The sequence below is a fragment of the Oncorhynchus tshawytscha genome, linkage group LG03, assembly GCF_018296145.1.
Source record: "Oncorhynchus tshawytscha isolate Ot180627B linkage group LG03, Otsh_v2.0, whole genome shotgun sequence".
Taxonomy (NCBI): Eukaryota; Metazoa; Chordata; class Actinopteri; order Salmoniformes; family Salmonidae; genus Oncorhynchus; species Oncorhynchus tshawytscha.
In genome coordinates this window covers 52,028,385-52,049,085 of record NC_056431.1, presented here as the reverse complement: position 1 = coordinate 52,049,085, position 20,701 = coordinate 52,028,385, and the positions used below count along the sequence as shown (strand labels likewise).

Genomic DNA, 20,701 nt, shown 5'->3' with positions numbered 1-20,701 from the left:
TAGAGAAGTATGAGGGCTAGATGCTAATGGTTCAGCACAAATAGCAATGTCATTACAGTGATATCTCAAAATGTTGACGACTACAAAGAGCAAACAGGGACTGCTCAGCCAAAACACTCTTCCCTGATCCCTCGCTACTCTTAGGCACACACAAACGCATACACACTGTATACACACGTATACAGTTGAAGTCGGAAGTTTACATACACCGTAGCCAAATACATTTAAACTCAGTTTTTCAAAATTCCTGACATTTAATCCTAGTAAAAATTCCCTGTCTAATGTCAGTTAGGATCACCACTTTATTTTAAGAATGTGAAATGTCAGAATAATAGTAGAGAGAATTATTTATTTCATCTTATATTCCTTTCATCATATTCCCAGTTGGTCAGAAGTTTACATACACTCAGTATTTGGTAGCATTGCCTTTAAATTGTTTAACTTGGGCTTTGTGATGGCCACTCCAATACCTTGACCACTCCAATACCTTTTTTTTCTGAGGTCTTGGCTGATTCCTTTTGATTCGTCAGGCAAAGAGGCCCTGAGTTTGAAGGTAGGCCTTGAAATACATCCACAGGTACACCTCCAATTGACTCAAATTATGTCAAATAGCCTATCAGAAGCTTCTAAAGCCATGACATCATTTTCAGGAATTTTCCAAGCTGTTTAAAGGCACAGTCAACTTAGTGTACGTAAACTTCTGACCCACTGGAATTGTGATACAGTGAAATAATCTGTCTGCAAACAATTGTTGGAAAAATTACTTGTGTCATGCACAAAGTAGATGTCCTAACCGACTTGCCAAAACTATAGTTTGTTAACAAGAAATTTGTGGAGTGGTTGAAAAACTAGTTTTAATGACTCCAACCTAAGTATATGTAAACTTCCCATTCAACTGTACCTCATGCAGCACTGAATAATAATAACCATGACTAAAGCGTTTGACAATTTTCTTCCCTATAATGCAGAGATTTGAAATACATGTGAATCTAATACTGGGACTAGGAAAAGAGAGAGGGAAGAAGAGAATAGAGTTCTCTTTCTTGATATCATTCCTTGATAGCCCGCTATGGGAGGAGCTCACATTCACTCTGTTGCAATGGTAAAGTAACCATAGAACAGCTGTGACAAACCACTGAGACTCTTGGTTGAGCCTGTGTCACAGAGGACCAGAGCTCTTCTGCCTGGTCAAACTCTGCCTGGTCAGCCAATGATAAGAGAGCACAAAAACTCTCCACTCCTTTCAATAAGAAACCACGGATCATTAATGAAGGCCCTTCTGTGCTTGACATTACCTACTCATTAATTTTAGCCTAGCTGGGTGTTAGACTGCCAACAAAGTAAAAATGCTGTCCTCCGGAAGGTAGACTAATTCTGTCCCCAAGGAGCTGCCATCCCAGTGGGGTCTCTCCTACTTAAGGGCCATGATTGGTGATTGCCTACATGGTTGCCAGGGTGAGCAGACAGGAATGAGCAACCGCTGAAAAAGAGCAGAGGCAAAGTATTCATCCTAAAGTGTGGCCAAGTAAAGGGTAAATGTTTAGTCCTGTAGACGAGACTGTGTTAAAGTCAACAGAGTGCTGGCTCTCATCGTAAAGTACATCTCCTCTGCTTAAGAAACACAAGTAAAGGCCTCTGACATTTTCAACCTCTCCCTGACCCAGTATGTAATACCTACATAGTTCAAGCAGACCACCATAGTCCTTGTGCACAAGAACGCCAAGGTAACATGTCTAAATGACTACGGCCCCGTTGCACTCACATCTGTAGCCATGAAATGCCTTGAAAGGCTGGTCATGGATCACATCAACACCATCATGCCAGACACCCTGGACCCACTCCATTTTGCATACAGCCCCAACAGCAGTCTCCTCTGAACAGTTGATGTTGAGATGTGTCTGTTAGTTGAACTCTGTGAAGCATTTATTTGGGCTGCAATCTGAGGGGCAGTTATACTAATGAACTTATCCTCTGCAGAAGAGGTAACTCTGGGTCTTCCTTACCTGTGGTGGTCCTCATGAGAGCCAGTTTCATCATAGCGCTTGATGGTTTTTGAGACTGCAAAATGTTCTGTCTTAAAGTAACGATGGACTGTCATTTCTCTTTGCTTATTTGAGCTGTTCTTGCCATAATATGGACTTGGGCTTTTACCAAATAGGGCTATCGTCTGTATACCCCCCCTAACTTGTCACAACACAACTGACTGGCTCAAACGCATTAAGGAAATTAATTCCACAAATTAATTTTTTAACTATGCACACCTGTTAATTGAAATGCATTCCAGTGGACTACCTCATGAAGCTGGTTGAGAGAATGTCAAGAGTGTGCAAAGCTGTCATCAAGGCAAAGAGTGGATACTTTGAAGTATCTCAAATATATTTTCATTTAACACGTTTTTGGTTACTACATGATTCCATATGTGTTATTTCATAACTCTACAATGTAGAAAATAGTAAAATATAGAAAACCCCTTGAATGAGTAAACAGACGTCTCACAAGTCCTCAACTGGCAGCTTCATTAAATAGTACCCGCAAAACACCAGTCTCAATGTCAACAGTGAAGTGGTGACTCCGGATGCTGGCCTTCTATAATGATCAATTAGCCTTTTAAAATGATAAACTTGGATTAGCTAAAACAACGTGCCATTGGAACACAGGAGTGATGGTTGCTGATAATGGGCCTCTGTACGCCTATGTAGATATTCCATTAAAAAATCTGCCATTTCCAGATACAATAGTAATTTACAACATTAACCATGTCTACACTGTATTTCTGATCAATTTGATGTTTTTTTAAATGGACAAAAAATGTGCTTTTCTTTCAAAAACAAGGACATTTCTAAGTGACCCTAAACTTAATGGTAGTGTTGTTGTTTTTCAAAGGTTTTACAGGTTTTTCTTTTGTTGCATGTATTTCTACACACATTTCACATACATGGCACTTCTTTTTTGCACTAACTCTTTAGACTCATCACATACACTGCTGTTAATGTTTATTATCTATCCTGTTGCCTAGTCACTTTAACCCTACCTATATGTACACATCTACCTCAATGACCTGTATATCCCAGCACATAGACTCGGTACAGGCACCCTGTGTATATAGAAGTTATTTATTCCTTGTGTTATTATTTTTCTATTATCTCCCTCTGCATTATGGGGAAGGGCCGAAAGTAAGAATTTCACTGTTAGTCTACACCGGTTGTTTACGAAGCATGTGACAAATAAAATGTTATTAGCAGGTTGTGTACTACTGTCATGAGGTCACCTATCAATTCTACCGTTGTACCCTTAAGCAGGGCAAAACTAGCTTAACTGTGCTCCTCTCAAATATGTGTGTTTTAGTGTTGTAATAGGGATTTGAGGGGAGCAGAAGGTGAATTTCCAATGTAACAGCTGGACAAAAAAGACAGACTGACTGGGGCTACAGAGCAGGCAACAGCATCCTAACAGTCAGGGTTAGGGGAAATGCTTAGTTATCTCTTCAAGTCCAGACAACATAGAATGTATTCTGAACCATGACATTCGCAAAAAGCATTCAACAAAAAAGATAAGTCCAGGCCTAGTTCAGACTGGGCAGTACACTAAAAGCTTGGGTTCAGACTCTGCTATGACAAATTTGATACTAAAAGGGCAGATCTGAAGGGGGGGGGGAACACACAGGCTCTAAAATACCATGGACAGAAAACAAACAAAGGCCATTTTTGGGGGGAAATGTTATCACAGCAGACACACATTTGTACTGTGAGACACACTGCAGCCATTTCAATGGCCTGGGCTATATGACCTCATTATAACTAAACATAGAAGTCAAAATTCACAGTTGCCAGTCTCTCTGCTTCACGCTCTCCCTCTCCCTTGCTCTCTCTCTCCCTTGCTCTCTCTCTCCCTTGCTCTCTCCCTCCCTTGCTCTCTCCCTCCCTTGCTCTCTCTCTCCCTTGCTCTCTCCCTCCCTTGCTCTCTCCTCTCCCTTGCTCTCTCCCTCCCTTGCTCTCTCCCTCCCTTGCTCTCTCCCTCCCTTGCTCTCTCTCCCTTGTTCTCTTCATCTTGCTCCCTCTCTCCCTTGTTCTCTTCATCTTCTCTCTCTCCCTTGCTCTCTCTCTCTCCCTTGCTCTCTCTCTCTCCCTTGCTCTCTCTCTCTCCCTTGCTCTCTCTCTCCCTTGCTCTCTCTCTCCCTTGCTCTCTCTCTCTTCCTTGCTCTCTCTCTCTCCCTTGCTCTCTCTCTCCCTTGCCCTCTCTCTCCCTTGCCCTCTCTCTCCCTTGCCCTCTCTGTCTCCCTTGCTCTCTCTCTCCCTTGCTCTCTCTCTCTCCCTTGCTCTCTCTCTCCCTTGCTCTCTCTCTCCCTTGCTCTCTCTCTCTTGCTCTCTCTCTCTTGCTCTCTCTCTCTCCCTTGCTCTCTCTCTCTCCCTTGCTCTCTCTCTCTCCCTTGCTCTCTCTCTCTCCCTTGCTCTCTCTCTCCTGCTGCTCTTGCTCTCCCTCTCTCTCCCTTGCTCTCTCTCTCCCTTGCTCTCTCTCCCTTGCTCTCTCTCTCTCCCTTGCTCTCTCTCTCTCCCTTGCTCTCTCTCTCTCCCTTGCTCTCTCTCTCTCTCCCTTGCTCTCTCTCTCTCCCTTGCTCTCTCTCTCTCCCTTGCTCTCTCTCTCTCCCTTGCTCTTCTCTCCCTCTCTCTCTCCCTTGCTCTCTCTCTCTCCCTTGCTCTCTCTCTCCCTTGCTCTCTCTCTCTCCCTTGCTCTCTCTCTCCCTTGCTCTCTCTCTCCCTTGCTCTCTCTCTCTCCCTTGCTCTCTCTCTCTCCCTTGCTCTCTCTCTCCCTTGCTCTCTCTCTCTCCCTTGCTCTCTCTCTCTCCCTTGCTCTCTCTCTCCCTTGCTCTCTCTCTCTCCCTTGCTCTCTCTCTCTCCCTTGCTCTCTCTCTCCCTTGCTCTCTCTCTCTCCCCTTGCTCTCTCTCTCTCCCTTGCTCTCTCTCTCTCCCTTGCTCTCTCTCTCTCCTCTCTCTCCCTTGCTCTCTCTCTCTTGCTCCTTCTCTCTCTCTCTCTCCCTTGCTCTCTCTCTCTTGCTCCTTCTCCCTTGCTCTCTCTCTCCCTTGCTCTCTCTCTCCCTTGCTCTCTCTCTCTCCCTTGCTCTCTCTCTCCCTTGCTCTCTCTCTCTCCCTTGCTCTCTCTCTCTCCCTTGCTCTCTCTCTCTCCCTTGCTCTCTCTCTCTCCTTGCTCTCTCTCTCTCCCTTGCTCTCTCTCTCTCCCTTGCTCTCTCTCTCTCCCTTGCTCTCTCTCTCTCCCTTGCTCTCTCTCTCTCTCTCTTGCTCCCTTCTCTCTCTCTCCCTTGCTCTCTCTCTCTCCCTTGCTCTCTCTCTCTCCCTTGCTCTCTCTCTCTCCCTTGCTCTCTCTCTCCCTTGCTCTCTCTCTCCCTTGCTCTCTCTCTCTTCCTCTCTCTCTCCCTTGCTCTCTCTCTCCCTTGCTCTCTCTCTCTCCCTTGCTCTCTCTCTCCCTTGCTCTCTCTCTCTCCCTTGCTCTCTCTCTCTCCCTTGCTCTCTCTCTCTCCCTTGCTCTCTCTCTCTCCCTTCTCTCTTGCTCTCTCTCTCTCCCTTGCTCTCTCTCTCTCCCTTGCTCTCTCTCTCCCTTGCTCTCTCTCTCCCTTGCTCTCTCTCTCCCTTGCTCTCTCTCTCCCTTGCTCTCTCTCTCCCTTGCTCTCTCTCTCTCTCCCTTGCTCTCTCTCTCTCTCCCTTGCTCTCTCTCTCTCCCTTGCTCTCTCTCTCTCCCTTGCTCTCTCTCTCCTTGCTCTCTCTCTCTCCCTTGCTCTCTCTCTCCCTTGCTCTCTCTCTCTCCCTTGCTCTCTCTCTCTCCCTTGCTCTCTCTCTCTCCCTTGCTCTCTCTCTCTCCCTTGCTCTCTCTCTCCCTTGCTCTCTCTCTCCCTTGCTCTCTCTCTCCCTTGCTCTCTCTCCCTTGCTCTCTCTCTCCCTTCTCTCTCTCCCTTGCTCTCTCTCTCTCCCTTGCTCTCTCTCTCTCCCTTGCTCTCTCTCTCTCCCTTGCTCTCTCTCTCTCCCTTGCTCTCTCTCTCTCCCTTGCTCTCTCTCTCTCCCTTGCTCTCTCTCTCCCTTGCTCTCTCTCTCTCCCTTGCTCTCTCTCTCCCTTGCTCTCTCTCTCCCTTGCTCTCTCTCTCTCTCTCTCTCCCTTCCCTTGCTCTCTCTCTCCCTTGCTCTCTCTCTCTCTCCCTTGCTCTCTCTCTCTCCCTTCTCTCCCTTCTCTCTCTCTCCCTTGCTCTCTCTCTCTCCCTTGCTCTCTCTCTCTCCCTTGCTCTCTCTCTCTCCCTTGCTCTCTCTCTCTCTTCTCCCTTCTCTCTGCTCTCTCTCCCTTCTCTCTCTCTCCCTTGCTCTCTCTCTCTCCCTTGCTCTCTCTCTCCCTTCTCTCCCTTGCTCTCTCTCTCTCTCTCCCTTGCTCTCTCTCTCTCTCCCTTGCTCTCTCTCTCTCCCTTGCTCTCTCTCTCCCTTCTCTCCTTCTCCCTTGCTCTCTCTCTCCCTTGCTCTCTCTCTCTCCCTTGCTCTCTCTCTCCCTTGCTCTCTCTCTCCCTTGCTCTCTCTCTCTCCCTTGCTCTCTCTCTCTCCTTTCTCTCTCTCTCTCTCTCTCTCTCCCTTGCTCTCTCTCTCTCCCTTGCTCTCTCTCTCTCCCTTGCTCTCTCTCTCCCTTGCTCTCTCTCCCTTGCTCTCTCCCTTGCTCTCTCCCTTGCTCTCTCTCTCTCCCTTGCTCTCTCTCTCCCTTGCTCTCTCTCTCTCTCTCTCTCTTGCTCTTCTCTCTCTCTCTTGCTCTCTCTCTCTCCCTTGCTCTCTCTCTCCCTTGCTCTCTCTCTCCCTTGCTCTCTCTCCCTTGCTCTCTCTCTTCTCCCTTGCTCTCTCTCTCCCTTGCTCTCTCTCTCCCTTGCTCTTCTCTCCCTTGCTCTCTCTCTCTCCCTGCTTGCTCCCTCTCTCTCTCTCTCCCTTGCTCTCTCTCTCTCCCTTGCTCTCTCTCTCTCCCTTGCTCTCTCTCTCTCCCTTGCTCTCTCTCTCTCCCTTGCTCTCTCTCTCTCCCTTGCTCTCTCTCTCTCCCTTGCTCTCTCTCTCTCCCTTGCTCTCTCTCTCTCCCTTGCTCTCTCTCTCTCCCTTGCTCTCTCTCTCCCTTGCTCTCTCTCTCTCTCCCTTGCTCTCTCTCTCCCTTGCTCTCTCTCTCTCCCTTGCTCTCTCTTCATCTTGCTCTCTCTCTCTCCCTTGCTCTCTCTCTCCCTTGCTCTCTCTCTCTCCCTTGCTCTCTCTCTCTCCTTGCTCTCTCTCTCCCTTGCTCTCTCTCTCCCTTGCTCTCTCTCTCTCTCCCTTGCTCTCTCTCTCTCCCTTGCTCTCTCTCTCCCTTGCTCTCTCTCTCCCTTGCTCTCTCTCTCCCTTGCTCTCTCTCCCTCTCCCTTGCTTCTCTCTCTCTCCTTGCTCTCTCTCTGTCTCCCTTGCTCTCTCTCTCTCCCTTGCTCTCTCTCTCTCCCTTGCTCTCTCTCTCTCCCTTGCTCTCTCTCTCCCTTGCTCTCTCTCTCTCCCTTGCTCTCTCTCTCTCTCGCTCTCTCTCTCTCCCTTGCTCTCTCTCTCTCCCTTGCTCTCTCTCTCCCTTGCTCTCTCTCTCTCCCTTGCTCTCTCTCTCTCCCTTGCTCTCTCTCTCTCCCTTGCTCTCTCTCTCTCCCTTGCTCTCTCTCTCTCCCTTGCTCTCTGTCCATCTGTCTGTCTACAGAGGAGCATATAGTTCTAATGACAAGTCAATCAAAAAGGTTGAGATGAAAGACAGCAGCCATCTATCTGTCAGTGAGGAAGGCCATACAGCAGGCTGAAGGGCAACGTCAGTTAACCCAACACTGATAGAACTTTGAGATATCCCCCGGGTCTATGGCAAGACAGACAGTGATAGATCATGGATATTCTGTCACTGGTACTCCTATGGTTGTAGCAAGGGCAGTAAGAGAGGTCAGTGCATCAACTTTTCACCTAGGGGTCTGACTGGCCCAGCCATAGCTTCAGCAACATAACGCAGTGAAATTATAGTCCTAGCGTTCTTTGTATAATACCTTTCTATGGTCATCTCATTTGTTAGGATGCGGCCGGATATATATCTTATAATTTGTCTCATGCACCCCCCTACTGTCAAAGGCATTAATTTCCCGTTATCTCCCTGTAGGAAGCATAAACATGACTGTAGTGGCAGCAGAGCAGAGTTCAGCTAATGACATTCAACAGCTAGTTAATGTGACTGTCTTTGGGCTCCAATAGTTAATGTGCAACTGAATTAAAGACTCAGAGCTTCATTTATTTCTGATGGCAGAGAGGTGATGATACGAAGGCAATGAGGCCGTGTGTTATGTATCAGAAGCCATTTCCTCTGAGCAGGCAGCAGAGGGATGAGCAGAGAAAGAGAGAGTCACAGTGCATTGACTGCTGCTGTTAAGACTGTACACATAGCAACGGCTTGTTTTGCATTTGAGACACACAAGTCCCATCACACACAGTCCGATCAAATGAACACTGAAGCCGGGAGAGATTTTTGAAAACCAACACTGTTACAGCAGACAACAACAAACATACTTGATGAAAACTGTCTGAAGACCAGATTAGTAGGCCAAGCAAAAACCCAGTTGGTAACATGCACTGACTGTTTTCCCCGATGGGTGGCAAACCTTTAGTTAAGCTTTGGCAGAGCCGCCCATGCCCTGGCAAGTAGGTCCTGTAACCCTTACACAAACCTCAAAGACATCCATTCATTCATTACAAGGTCCACGTGGGCAGATGGCTATTCACAGAATCCACTTGGTTGGCACCCTCATGGACAGAGAATGAAGTGGACAACAGGGACATTCACACAGTTGGTTTATGGTAAGTGATTTCAGTCTCGCTTACTCGGTCTCTGGAATCAAAAACATAATACATCATTCAAGATCCATCTTATCAAAACCAACAGTTGTATCTCTTATCTAATGAACAACATGCATGTCCATATTTATGCATCACATTTCCCAACAACAGTGATGGGGATATGATAGGGAGTCAAAGAGAGAATAAAAGCCATAACAAATGGTTGGTTTGAATGAACAGAGCTTCACTCTGTCCTTGAACTCTCTCTTTTATCCCCGTGGACACGTAGGCTACTTCTCTTACATACTAGCACTTGGAAGTTGATGAATGGGTACAGGTTATTCTCACCAGGCCTCTGGTGTTTCGTCCACCCTTCACACACACACACACAGCTATCTAGGGTCTAAGTTACGTACACCCTGCCACCGCCACCACCCCCACTCTGCCCCAGTGACCAGCACTGAAATGGTACTCTGCCCCAGTGACCAGCACTGGAATGGTACTCTGCCCCAGTGACTGGAACGTGACCCATATAAAATGTGCACATTCACTCTGATGCAGCCTCTTGATGTAGCAAACAGATGTAGTGATCATATCGTGTCACTGTTCCTTTAAGTTTTGGGGTGGTTGTTACCTCGTACCCCTGCACATCGACTCGGCACTCCCCGTATATAGCCATGTTATTTTTTACTCGTTATTGTTATTCACTGTTTATTTATTCCTTGTGTCACTATTTCAATTGTTTTAATCTTTAACTTGAATTGTTGGAACAGGACCTGTCAGTAAGCGTTTTACTTTTAGTCTACACCTGTTGTTTACAAAGCATGTAACATTTGATTGATTTGATTTGGTTGCCGTGGTAACAGCAGGTCATGTGCATAAAAACCACTTCAGAGGAACATAAATCTGATCCGAGCGTCCAGACAGAGGTGGCATATGGAGGATCGGCTTTGTATTAGGATTCAGATCCACATATGGAGGTGGTATAAATCGGAAGTCAAAAGATCAAATTGCCTGTGTACATCTAATCTTCTCATTTCACCATAATATTGACCAACCCCATCTGAAATTCCTAGCAGCTTTCAGCTCTCTGTCACAACAGACAAGATGGATTCTTCCAGGGAGGACCGAGCATCAACTGTGTGGTTATGTATTGCCCGGCCGTAGTCTAGCGTGTCTGACAGCGAAAGCTTTGATCAAAAAGCTGCTGGATGAAAATATGAGCTAAGCTTTTCCTTCCAAATATCTTCTGAATCTGGGAACAAACACAAAGCTTTCACGACAGGGTAAAAAGCAGCTTGACCTGATGCATGACAGCCAGCCCCATGAAGTTACTCAGTCACAAACAACAAACAAATTATGAGTCACTGACCACTGTTAAGTGCAGAGCTGTTTGGGCCATTGGGTGGTTGTGGCATTTTAAGAGCGCAGAAAACAGCACTAAATTCAACCTGCCGTCTTCCGTCACCACAGGGAGGAAAGACAGAGACCACGGTGGGCCATCTTACCTGAGCAGGTCAATGCACCAGGTCCAACACCGTCAGACTCAGCACAAAACCGACTGAACTCTGGTGTTTACATAACAGTACAGCTATTAACAGACTCTCTTCAAAGGGCTCGCCACAGCGATTTCACAGTTTGCGTCACGTTCCAGAAATTCCGCCGCAGAAAAGTACGTTGAACTACGCAGAGACCAACGCAAATGATGCTCCGTCGAATCTGTTGTGTAGACCGTGTGGAGCACTTAACACTTCTTTATGCTGCACAGAGCTGCAGCATCCAGTGTGTGTGTGTGTGTGTGTGTGTGTGTGTCGCAGCTTGCACAGAGCTGCAGCATCCAGTGTGTGTGTGTGTGTGTGTGTGTGTGTGTGTGTCGCAGCTTGCACAGAGCTGCAGCATCCAGTGTGTGTGTGTGTGTGTGTGTGTGTGTCGCAGCTTGCACAGAGCTGCAGCATCCAGTGTGTGTGTGTGTGTGTGTCGCAGCTTGCACTGTGCGATCCTCAGTGTGTGTGTGTGTGTGTGTCGCAGCTTGCACCGTGCGATCCTCAGTGTGTGTGTGTGTGTGTGTGTCGCAGCTTGCACCGTGCGATCCTCAGTGTGTGTGTGTGTGTGTGTCGCAGCTTGCACCGTGCGATCCTCAGTGTGTGTGTGTGTGTGTCGCAGCTTGCACCGTGCGATCCTCAGTGTGTGTGTGTGTGTGTGTGTCGCAGCTTGCACCGTGCGATCCTCAGTGTGTGTGTGTGTGTGTGTGTGTGTCGCAGCTTGCACCGTGCGATCCTCAGTGTGTGTGTGTGTGTGTGTGTGTGTCGCAGCTTGCACCGTGCGATCCTCAGTGTGTGTGTGTGTGTGTGTCGCAGCTTGCACCGTGCGATCCTCAGTGTGTGTGTGTGTGTGTGTGTGTCGCAGCTTGCACCGTGCGATCCTCAGTGTGTGTGTGTTGTGTGTCGCAGCTTGCACCGTGCGATCCTCAGTGTGTGTGTGTGTGTGTCGCAGCTTGCACCGTGCGATCCTCAGTGTGTGTGTGTGTGTGTGTGTGTGTGTGTGTCGCAGCTTGTACCGTGCGATCCTCAGTGTGTGTGTGTCGCAGCTTGCACCGTGCGATCCTCAGTGTGTGTGTGTGTGTGTGTCGCAGCTTGCACCGTGCGATCCTCAGTGTGTGTGTGTGTGTGTGTGTGTGTCGCAGCTTGCACCGTGCGATCCTCAGTGTGTGTGTGTCGCAGCTTGCACCGTGCGATCCTCAGTGTGTGTGTGTGTGTGTGTCGCAGCTTGCACCGTGCGATCCTCAGTGTGTGTGTGTGTGTGTGTGTCGCAGCTTGCACCGTGCGATCCTCAGTGTGTGTGTGTGTGTGTGTCGCAGCTTGCACCGTGCGATCCTCAGTGTGTGTGTGTGTGTGTGTGTGTGTGTCGCAGCTTGCACCGTGCGATCCTCAGTGTGTGTGTCGCAGCTTGCACCGTGCGATCCTCAGTGTGTGTGTGTGTGTCGCAGCTTGCACCGTGCGATCCTCAGTGTGTGTGTGTGTGTCGCAGCTTGTCGCAGCTTGCACCGTGCGATCCTCAGTGTGTGTGTGTGTGTCGCAGCTTGCACCGTGCGATCCTCAGTGTGTGTGTGTGTGTGTGTCGCAGCTTGCACCGTGCGATCCTCAGTGTGTGTGTGTGTGTGTGTGTGTGTCGCAGCTTGCACCGTGCGATCCTCAGTGTGTGTGTGTGTGTGTGTGTGTGTCGCAGCTTGCACCGTGCGATCCTCAGTGTGTGTGTGTCGCAGCTTGCACCGTGCGATCCTCAGTGTGTGTGTGTGTGTGTGTGTGTGTGTGTGTGTCGCAGCTTGCACCGTGCGATCCTCAGTGTGTGTGTGTCGCAGCTTGCACCGTGCGATCCTCAGTGTGTGTGTGTGTGTGTGTCGCAGCTTGCACCGTGCGATCCTCAGTGTGTGTGTGTGTGTGTGTGTCGCAGCTTGCACCGTGCGATCCTCAGTGTGTGTGTGTGTGTGTCGCAGCTTGCACCGTGCGATCCTCAGTGTGTGTGTGTGTGTGTGTGTCGCAGCTTGCACCGTGCGATCCTCAGTGTGTGTGTGTGTGTGTCGCAGCTTGCACCGTGCGATCCTCAGTGTGTGTGTGTGTGTGTGTGTGTCGCAGCTTGCACCGTGCGATCCTCAGTGTGTGTGTGTGTGTGTCGCAGCTTGCACCGTGCGATCCTCAGTGTGTGTGTGTGTGTGTGTGTGTGTCGCAGCTTGCACCGTGCGATCCTCAGTGTGTGTGTGTGTGTGTCGCAGCTTGCACCGTGCGATCCTCAGTGTGTGTGTGTGTGTGTGTCGCAGCTTGCACCGTGCGATCCTCAGTGTGTGTGTGTGTGTGTGTGTGTGTGTGTCGCAGCTTGTACCGTGCGATCCTCAGTGTGTGTGTGTGTGTGTGTCGCAGCTTGCACCGTGCGATCCTCAGTGTGTGTGTGTGTGTGTGTCGCAGCTTGCACCGTGCGATCCTCAGTGTGTGTGTGTGTGTGTGTGTGTGTCGCAGCTTGCACCGTGCGATCCTCAGTGTGTGTGTGTCGCAGCTTGCACCGTGCGATCCTCAGTGTGTGTGTGTGTGTGTGTGTGTCGCAGCTTGCACCGTGCGATCCTCAGTGTGTGTGTGTGTGTGTGTCGCAGCTTGCACCGTGCGATCCTCAGTGTGTGTGTGTGTGTGTGTCGCAGCTTGCACCGTGCGATCCTCAGTGTGGGTGTGTGTGTGTGTGTGTGTCGCAGCTTGCACCGTGCGATCCTCAGTGTGTGTGTCGCAGCTTGCACCGTGCGATCCTCAGTGTGTGTGTGTGTGTGTGTGTCGCAGCTTGCACCGTGCGATCCTCAGTGTGTGTGTGTGTGTCGCAGCTTGTCGCAGCTTGCACCGTGCGATCCTCAGTGTGTGTGTGTGTGTCGCAGCTTGCACCGTGCGATCCTCAGTGTGTGTGTGTGTGTGTCGCAGCTTGCACCGTGCGATCCTCAGTGTGTGTGTGTCGCAGCTTGCACCGTGCGATCCTCAGTGTGTGTGTGTGTGTGTGTGTGTCGCAGCTTGCACCGTGCGATCCTCAGTGTGTGTGTGTGTGTGTGTGTCGCAGCTTGCACCGTGCGATCCTCAGTGTGTGTGTGTGTGTGTGTGTGTGTGTGTGTGTGTGTGTCGCAGCTTGCACCGTGCGATCCTCAGTGTGTGTGTGTGTGTGTGTCGCAGCTTGCACCGTGCGATCCTCAGTGTGTGTGTGTGTGTGTGTGTGTGTGTGTCGCAGCTTGCACCGTGCGATCCTCAGTGTGTGTGTGTGTCGCAGCTTGCACCGTGCGATCCTCAGTGTGTGTGTGTGTGTGTCGCAGCTTGCACCGTGCGATCCTCAGTGTGTGTGTGTGTCGCAGCTTGCACCGTGCGATCCTCAGTGTGTGTGTGTGTGTGTCGCAGCTTGCACCGTGCGATCCTCAGTGTGTGTGTGTGTGTGTGTGTGTGTCGCAGCTTGCACCGTGCGATCCTCAGTGTGTGTGTGTGTGTGTGTGTGTGTGTGTGTGTGTGTGTGCAGCTTGCACCCTGCGATCCTCAGTGTGTGTGTGTGTGTGTGTCGCAGCTTGCACCGTGCGATCCTCAGTGTGTGTGTGTGTGTGTGTGTCGCAGCTTGCACCGTGCGATCCTCAGTGTGTGTGTGTCGCAGCTTGCACCGTGCGATCCTCAGTGTGTGTGTGTGTGTGTGTGTGTGTCGCAGCTTGCACCGTGCGATCCTCAATGTGTGTGTGTGTGTGTGTGTGTCGCAGCTTGCACCGTGCGATCCTCAGTGTGTGTGTGTGTGTGTCGCAGCTTGCACCGTGCGATCCTCAGTGTGTGTGTGTGTGTGTGTGTGTCGCAGCTTGCACCGTGCGATCCTCAGTGTGTGTGTGTGTGTGTGTGTCGCAGCTTGCACCGTGCGATCCTCAGTGTGTGTGTGTGTGTGTGTGTGTCGCAGCTTGCACCGTGCGATCCTCAGTGTGTGTGTGTGTGTGTGTGTGTGTGTGTGTGTGTCGCAGCTTGCACCGTGCGATCCTCAGTGTGTGTGTGTGTGTGTGTGTGTGGCAGCTTGCACCGTGCGATCCTCAGTGTGTGTGTGTGTGTGTGTGTCGCAGCTTGCACCGTGCGATCCTCAGTGTGTGTGTGTGTGTGTGTGTGTCGCAGCTTGCACCGTGCGATCCTCAGTGTGTGTGTGTGTGTGTGTGTCGCAGCTTGCACCGTGCGATCCTCAGTGTGTGTGTGTGTGTGTGTGTGTCGCAGCTTGCACCGTGCGATCCTCAGTGTGTGTGTGTGTGTGTCGCAGCTTGCACCGTGCGATCCTCAGTGTGTGTGTGTGTGTGTGTGTCGCAGCTTGCACCGTGCGATCCTCAGTGTGTGTGTGTGTGTGTGTGTCGCAGCTTGCACCGTGCGATCCTCAGTGTGTGTGTGTGTGTCGCAGCTTGCACCGTGCGATCCTCAGTGTGTGTGTGTGTGTGTGTGTGTGTGTGTCGCAGCTTGCACCGTGCGATCCTCAGTGTGTGTGTGTGTGTGTGTCGCAGCTTGCACCGTGCGATCCTCAGTGTGTGTGTGTGTGTGTGTCGCAGCTTGCACCGTGCGATCCTCAGTGTGTGTGTGTGTGTGTGTGTGTGTGTCGCAGCTTGCACCGTGCGATCCTCAGTGTGTGTGTCGCAGCTTGCACCGTGCGATCCTCAGTGTGTGTGTGTGTGTCGCAGCTTGTCGCAGCTTGCACCGTGCGATCCTCAGTGTGTGTGTGTGTGTCGCAGCTTGCACCGTGCGATCCTCAGTGTGTGTGTGTGTGTGTCGCAGCTTGCACCGTGCGATCCTCAGTGTGTGTGTGTCGCAGCTTGCACCGTGCGATCCTCAGTGTGTGTGTGTGTGTGTGTGTCGCAGCGTGCACCGTGCGATCCTCAGTGTGTGTGTGTGTGTGTGTGTCGCAGCTTGCACCGTGCGATCCTCAGTGTGTGTGTGTGTGTGTGTCGCAGCTTGCACCGTGCGATCCTCAGTGTGTGTGTGTGTGTGTGTGTGTGTGTGTGTGTCGCAGCTTGCACCGTGCGATCCTCAGTGTGTGTGTGTGTCGCAGCTTGCACCGTGCGATCCTCAGTGTGTGTGTGTGTGTCGCAGCTTGCACCGTGCGATCCTCAGTGTGTGTGTGTGTGTGTCGCAGCTTGCACCGTGCGATCCTCAGTGTGTGTGTGTGTGTGTCGCAGCTTGCACCGTGCGATCCTCAGTGTGTGTGTGTGTGTGTGTGTCGCAGCTTGCACCGTGCGATCCTCAGTGTGTGTGTGTGTGTGTGTGTGTGTGTGTGTCGCAGCTTGCACCGTGCGATCCTCAGTGTGTGTGTGTCGCAGCTTGCACCGTGCGATCCTCAGTGTGTGTGTGTGTGTGTGTGTGTGTGTGTGTGTCGCAGCTTGCACCCTGCGATCCTCAGTGTGTGTGTGTGTGTGTGTCGCAGCTTGCACCGTGCGATCCTCAGTGTGTGTGTGTGTGTGTGTGTCGCAGCTTGCACCGTGCGATCCTCAGTGTGTGTGTGTCGCAGCTTGCACCGTGCGATCCTCAGTGTGTGTGTGTGTGTGTGTGTGTGTGTGTCGCAGCTTGCACCGTGCGATCCTCAATGTGTGTGTGTGTGTGTGTGTGTCGCAGCTTGCACCGTGCGATCCTCAGTGTGTGTGTGTGTGTGTCGCAGCTTGCACCGTGCGATCCTCAGTGTGTGTGTGTGTGTGTGTGTGTGTCGCAGCTTGCACCGTGCGATCCTCAGTGTGTGTGTCGCAGCTTGCACCGTGCGATCCTCAGTGTGTGTGTGTGTGTCGCAGCTTGTCGCAGCTTGCACCGTGCGATCCTCAGTGTGTGTGTGTGTGTGTCGCAGCTTGCACCGTGCGATCCTCAGTGTGTGTGTGTGTGTGTCGCAGCTTGCACCGTGCGATCCTCAGTGTGTGTGTGTGTGTGTGTGTCGCAGCTTGCACCGTGCGATCCTCAGTGTGTGTGTGTGTGTGTGTGTGTCGCAGCTTGCACCGTGCGATCCTCAGTGTGTGTGTGTGTGTGTGTCGCAGCTTGCACCGTGCGATCCTCAGTGTGTGTGTGTGTGTGTGTGTGTGTGTCGCAGCTTGCACCGTGCGATCCTCAGTGTGTGTGTGTGTCGCAGCTTGCACCGTGCGATCCTCAGTGTGTGTGTGTGTGTCGCAGCTTGCACCGTGCGATCCTCAGTGTGTGTGTGTGTGTGTCGCAGCTTGCACCGTGCGATCCTCAGTGTGTGTGTGTGTGTGTCGCAGCTTGCACCGTGCGATCCTCAGTGTGTGTGTGTGTGTGTGTGTGTCGCAGCTTGCACCGTGCGATCCTCAGTGTGTGTGTGTGTGTGTGTGTGTGTGTGTGTCGCAGCTTGCACCGTGCGATCCTCAGTGTGTGTGTGTCGCAGCTTGCACCGTGCGATCCTCAGTGTGTGTGTGTGTGTGTGTGTGTGTGTCGCAGCTTGCACCCTGCGATCCTCAGTGTGTGTGTGTGTGTGTGTCGCAGCTTGCACCGTGCGATCCTCAGTGTGTGTGTGTGTGTGTGTGTCGCAGCTTGCACCGTGCGATCCTCAGTGTGTGTGTGTCGCAGCTTGCACCGTGCGATCCTCAGTGTGTGTGTGTGTGTGTGTGTGTGTGTGTCGCAGCTTGCACCGTGCGATCCTCAATGTGTGTGTGTGTGTGTGTGTGTCGCAGCTTGCACCGTGCGATCCTCAGTGTGTGTGTGTGTGTGTCGCAGCTTGCACCGTGCGATCCTCAGTGTGTGTGTGTGTGTGTGTGTGTGTGTGTGTGTCGCAGCTTGCACCCTGCGATCCTCAGTGTGTGTGTGTGTGTGTGTCGCAGCTTGCACCGTGCGATCCTCAGTGTGTGTGTGTGTGTGTGTGTCGCAGCTTGCACCGTGCGATCCTCAGTGTGTGTGTCGCAGCTTGCACCGTGCGATCCTCAGTGTGTGTGTGTGTGTGTGTGTGTGTGTGTGTCGCAGCTTGCACCGTGCGATCCTCAGTGTGTGTGTGTGTGTGTGTGTCGCAGCTTGCACCGTGCGATCCTCAGTGTGTGTGTGTGTGTGTGTGTGTGTCGCAGCTTGCACCGTGCGATCCTCAGTGTGTGTGTGTGTCGCAGCTTGCACCGTGCAATCCTCAGTGTGTGTGTGTGTCGCAGCTTGCACCGTGCGATCCTCAGTGTGTGTGTGTGTCGCAGCTTGCACCGTGCGATCCTCAGTGTGTGTGTGTGTGTGTGTGTGTGGCAGCTTGCACCGTGCGATCCTCAGTGTGTGTGTGTGTGTGTGTCGCAGCTTGCACCGTGCGATCCTCAGTGTGTGTGTGTGTCGCAGCTTGCACCGTGCAATCCTCAGTGTGTGATGTAATTAAAAGGCTTTCTTTTGAATCTTAATTCCATCTCTGTTCTTTGTTACCCGTCTCTTCCACTCCTTTAAAATGTCCCTTTCAAGAACCTTGCACACACACACACACACACACACACACACACACACACACACACACACTGAAGGCTGCTCACACAGCGCTCCCAGTCAGCACCACAACACTAGCAGTAGAAGGTGAGGCGTGTGACTCATTATAACAGGTACATGGTCTTAACTGTGACAACAAGGCAACAACTGGTGTTCTGCTTCCTCAGAGCTGAGCCTTGTGGGAAAGACAAGCAGGCCATCTCCAGTCTGCAGTGTTTAATATAACACACCCACCCACAGGACCGTGTAGGAGACAAACAGTCTTAACATGAGCTAACGTACCATGGAACCCCAAGGATTTAACACAACAAGGATGCTTTCTAACCAAAGCACCAGCTGACACATTATAATTCCAGCATAATTCACAGTGACTTGGCTCAGACCCATCACCCAGGCAGAGTTATTAATAACACCCCAATGAGAGCCATCCTTCAGTCCTCTCACTGCATTATGTATATGACTTCTAGAAATGTCCTGCAACAAAAATAAACAAAAAAGGTTTTACACAGACGTCACAAAGTGTTGGGGGCACTGCAGCCTCCTGTTGTGAAGAGGGAGAGGGACATCTTGGAGGAGACCTCAATAAGAGATCATTACCTGAGGTAGGCTATTAAACACATGTTAGTTAAAGTGCCCTCAATACTGCTTATTGAACAGGATGATCTGAGGTTAGGCACAGGTACAGTGAGATTGAGCCGTGACCGACGACGCAGCATCGCCAAAACAGCAGAACCCAACAACAGACTCGTGAAGCAGCAGGCTGAGGGGGCGAAACAATTCCTACATTAAAACTGCAGGGAGGCAAAGAGGCGTGAAACACAATGTTTGAAATGTTAGCAGTGTGATATAGGCTATATAAAACTACACACCAAAACAGTGGTCTGTTTTATCATAATAACAACTCCTAGAGTCAGAATGGCTCACATAGTAAATAACAACAAATCCTTCTCTAATCAGAGTGCTGGAATACAACAGCCCATCGTCTGGACAATATGAACTGAGCATACAATCTCAAACTGGTACATTGTCTCATAAGAAAGACACAAAATAAATAGGAAAAGGGTTAATATGATTTTCTCTCCCTTGCAAAACACTGCCCCCCTCCGCAGTAGCAACTCTAAATAGGCCAGGAGAGAGAGCGAGGAAAGAGAGAAAGATGGAAGGAAAAGCTCTACAACCATTAGCACCTGAACCAGAGTCCAGTGTGTTCTGCCCTTGACATTAAAGAGTCCAGTCCAATCATGCTCTTACCTTCCCCGGCTGTCATAGTGCAAAGCCTTCCTTCCTTCCACGCAGAGAGAAGAGTGAACAGTCAGGGAGAATGTTGCTTTACGTCTGCGTGTGTCTCTCTCCCTGTTCTCCTCTCTCCATCCCCTCCCTTTCCTTCATCCTGTTCTAGTCTTGTGACTACTGCACCCGATACCGTTGCCATACCTCTCCCTCACCAGAACAAGAGGCTCAGGCTGCAGTGGCCCCCTCATTTTGCAGAGGAGTAACATTTGGGCTTTCAGCTGAAAAACATTTCTCCTACCACTTCGGCATGAGATTTAACAGAGACCTCATGGAGGGTGAACATACAGTACGACAAGCAGCACAAACTGAGTCAATAGATGGCTGCTCTGTCTGTATCTTTATCTCATAAGTGTATCATCAACAGTACCTAGAAGCCTTCTGCAAGAGTCATCTGGAGAGTTAGGCCAAATCACAATGTAGCAATGTGACATCACTGTACGTTTTTATGAGATTCCAGGCCACAATCAGAAAGCAGCCAAGCGCCCTACATATCACAACCTTTCACCTCTCGAGGAGGAAAGCCCAGTGCTGACACCTCAGGAGTCAGGACAGTCCAAACATCATATTCCATCATCTCTCTATCCAAGGACGATTCATTGCTAAAGCTCCTATTTCATGTCAACTGAACTGGAGCATGGTCTACTTGCAGCATATGTATGCCTTTTAGGGGAATATAGATTACGACTAGAGATAGAGATGAAATAGGTTTCTGAAGTGTACTCTTGTGGAGGGAGATACTGTATACGTTTTCCTCCTGACAGTAGAAGTAGTACTCAGTCTCCTTGCTCTAACCAAACTGGCCCAGGGAGAGGGAGACAAATGTTTGGGCATGCAATTCAGAACATTATTTATAACGACTCCAACAAACAATCAATGCCCTTTCCTTTGGTTTCAGTCCATTAGCCACATTTCTACTGTGTTCCTTTGGGGTGATACAGCTGGTTGAGGAGAGGCTGAGGTTAATCTCGTCCGAAGGAAAGGAACAGCTACTCCTTCAGTTCACTGACTAGCTGAGAGCATTCTGACCCCAATCTGTGTCTCCAGGCAACGGCTAGCGGGCCCACACAACACTGCACAGCACATGGCAGTGCTCATTAGAACACATTGCAACAACAACAAGCATCTCTTATTGGCCAAGTTCAGGTAGTCCCTCCCGGTTTCAGTCTGTTTGGTGCATAATGAATATGACCCACGTCTCTACAACAAAAAGGCCCTCATTACATGTTGTGTTCTGTTGACTGCACTCCTGTCCTCTGCTATTTACGTACCCACAGAAACTATTTCCCTCAGAGTGGAGAGCTGAGCTCCTTGTTGCAAGCTAAGGGGAAAATCTTAGTCATCGCCTAATTTGAGCAGAAGCGTTAGGGGAGAACAAAACGACAGCGCCAAGTACATAATGAACAGTTTAATAAGTGTCATGGAATTAATCATCTATTACTTTTCCTTTTCCGATGAAAATGTCATCAAAACCGTGTGAGCCCAAAAGTAATCTGGAAATATGAGTTTAAATAGTGAGGGGGTGAAGCAACAAAGCCCTTACACCGAGAGAGATGTCCTTGAACGGTTTCCTCCCTTTGTAAAGTTGGACTCTGATCAACACTGAGCAAA

At 50.3% G+C, this 20,701-nt stretch overlaps 1 protein-coding gene across 28 annotated transcripts in view; it reads right to left on the bottom strand.

The window, feature by feature from the left end:
- clasp1a (cytoplasmic linker associated protein 1a) overlaps window positions 1-20,701 on the bottom strand; it is a 98,280-nt gene that overhangs the window by 34,052 nt on the left and 43,527 nt on the right. The window contains exon 1 of one of the 28 annotated variants that reach the window (XM_042319618.1): window positions 19,052-19,230. The exons of the other annotated variants lie outside the window; for them this stretch is intronic. Within the exon in view, the coding sequence (XP_042175552.1) occupies window positions 19,052-19,067 (16 nt within the window). The 5' untranslated portion in view covers window positions 19,068-19,230. Of the gene's footprint in view, window positions 1-19,051; window positions 19,231-20,701 lie in introns of those variants that run through there. 28 annotated transcript variants of the gene reach the window in all.